Source organism: Arachis ipaensis, chromosome B06 (assembly GCF_000816755.2).
Source record: "Arachis ipaensis cultivar K30076 chromosome B06, Araip1.1, whole genome shotgun sequence".
Taxonomy (NCBI): Eukaryota; Viridiplantae; Streptophyta; class Magnoliopsida; order Fabales; family Fabaceae; genus Arachis; species Arachis ipaensis.
The window spans coordinates 136,595,164-136,597,196 of NC_029790.2; the positions used below are offsets into that span (position 1 = coordinate 136,595,164).

Below are 2,033 nucleotides of genomic sequence, written 5' to 3' on the forward strand. Positions count from 1 at the left end.
TAATTTATGAGAGAGAAAAAAATATTTTTTTAAAATAAAAAACAATAAATTACTCTATTTTAATCATGAACATTTTTGTATGAGCCAAACTAATTTTTTTTGTCCATTATTCTGTTGAACTTTTTTTCCTTATTCATTAAGATATCTTTTAAAGTCTTAAATATGATTACCTAAGTGTGCAAAATATATTTTGTGAATTATATTTGAGAATAATTTGATTCAAAGTACATATTTCTAAAAATTTACTTAAATTTTTTCAAAATATCTCGAGCCTTTTTAATTATTATTGTTATTATTATTATTATTATTATAAAATAGCAATAATAATAATAAAACTGAAGTGGAACAAAAAAAAAAGGGTTAACCCTCTCAAATATAAAATAGCAAATAATGATACAACTTTTGTCTAAGAAAACTTCTTAGATTTTGAATTCCCAACTCTACTATCAGCAAGATTTGCTCATAACTCAGCTCAGTTATTAACTTATTATTGAGCTAACTAATGTATTTGAATCCTTTAAATTTTGAATTTTACTTTAAAGAATAATATAGATTTTTTATCATTTATTTCACAAATGAAACTAAAAGAAAATATGAAAAAAAAATTATTCAAAGGTGAGAATTGAAAAATTACACTTTAGGTAAAGTGAAAATTTAAAATTTAGAGGATCCAAATTCTTAACTAATAGTTTTACAATTCATCATGCTTTTAATTTAATCAAATAATCATGAATGGCAAAATTCAAAGGGTGAACAAAAATCATTGTTCATAAGCAATTGATCCTCCCCACTTCTTCACGCGACTTTCAGCTACATCAGCCTGTGAACAAGTTTCCATTGCCAAAATATGAAACATATTAAATAGCATATTATTACTTAATTCTTAAAGAGTAAATATTCACATTTAGTGTTCAAAAATCCAAATGTTTTTAGACATTAATTTAGTAAATTACTACTTGAGTAACAAGAGAAAAAAAAGGGATATTCTTGAAGAATTTTGTGATGAATTTATAAGATATGTATCAACTTAAATTTTAAGAAATTTTTGTGATCAACTTATAAATTCTTAGAAAAAAAAATTAAGTATATCCTGAAAAAATTACAATATTAAATTTACAAGTTCTTGGAAAACTGTTTCATCTTTTTTTTAGTGTGTCATGTCATCATTCAGAAATTATAAGTCCTACATTGCAATTCTTGAAGAACTTATTTAGTAATTTTTTTTTCTTTAGGAACTTGTCTATGGAAAAAAAAAATTATTAACTGATTCAATGTCTTGCTTAAATCTTAATCTACACTTGTATTATGATAATAAGAGGGAAAAAAAAAAAAAAAACCTCTTTTCTCCAGTTGGTTACTGATGTGACGATGATAAGGATTATGGTTTGCAAAGCTATGCCTCCAATCATCCCTGACCAAATACCCTGAAAATAGTAAAATCTAATTATATGTTTTTCATAATATTATAAACATGTTTAATAAAGGGTCCACAATCAACATTTTTTAATTATTGTATTTTTCTTTCTAAACTCTGTATTTGAAAAGAATGAGAATAAATTAGAGTATGATATATGTCACATGTTATAATATTAAGTCATTGCTACCGTATTTTTCTTATACCAAGTCTTTATTGAATGGAAGTTAAACAAAAATTTATATGGCATCACATTGGTAAATAAAATAGAATAGTAAATAGAAATAATATAAATCGTAATTAATTATTACCTCTGCTCCAAAACCAAATGTGAATCCCAAAAGTATCCCAGCTGGTAAACCAACAATATAGTAACATCCAATGTTGATGTATGCTACAAGAGCTTGCCACCCAGCTCCAACAGCAACACCTAATAATAGGTACAACATAATAGGTATTTGACATTTAATTTTAAATAAGTTGTGTCAATAAAATGCACACTTTTTTCCATATAATTTTGTTTTTATAAAATTTAAAACTTTCTGTTTTAATCTCTAATATTAGTTTATTCAGTTAAATAAACAATAATATAACATAAAATACATCATTTTTTAACTTG

At 24.0% G+C, this 2,033-nt stretch overlaps 1 protein-coding gene across 1 annotated transcript in view; it reads right to left on the reverse strand.

The window, feature by feature from the left end:
• Positions 687–2,033, reverse strand: part of LOC107647807 (protein DETOXIFICATION 33) — a 6,033-nt gene continuing 4,686 nt past the window's right edge. The window contains exons 7-9 of the mRNA XM_016351856.2: positions 1,726–1,844; positions 1,338–1,424; positions 687–820 (exon numbers count right to left, since the gene is read on the reverse strand). Coding sequence (XP_016207342.1) covers positions 761–820; positions 1,338–1,424; positions 1,726–1,844 — 266 coding nt within the window. The 3' untranslated portion in view covers positions 687–760. The remainder of the gene's footprint in view (positions 821–1,337; positions 1,425–1,725; positions 1,845–2,033) is intronic.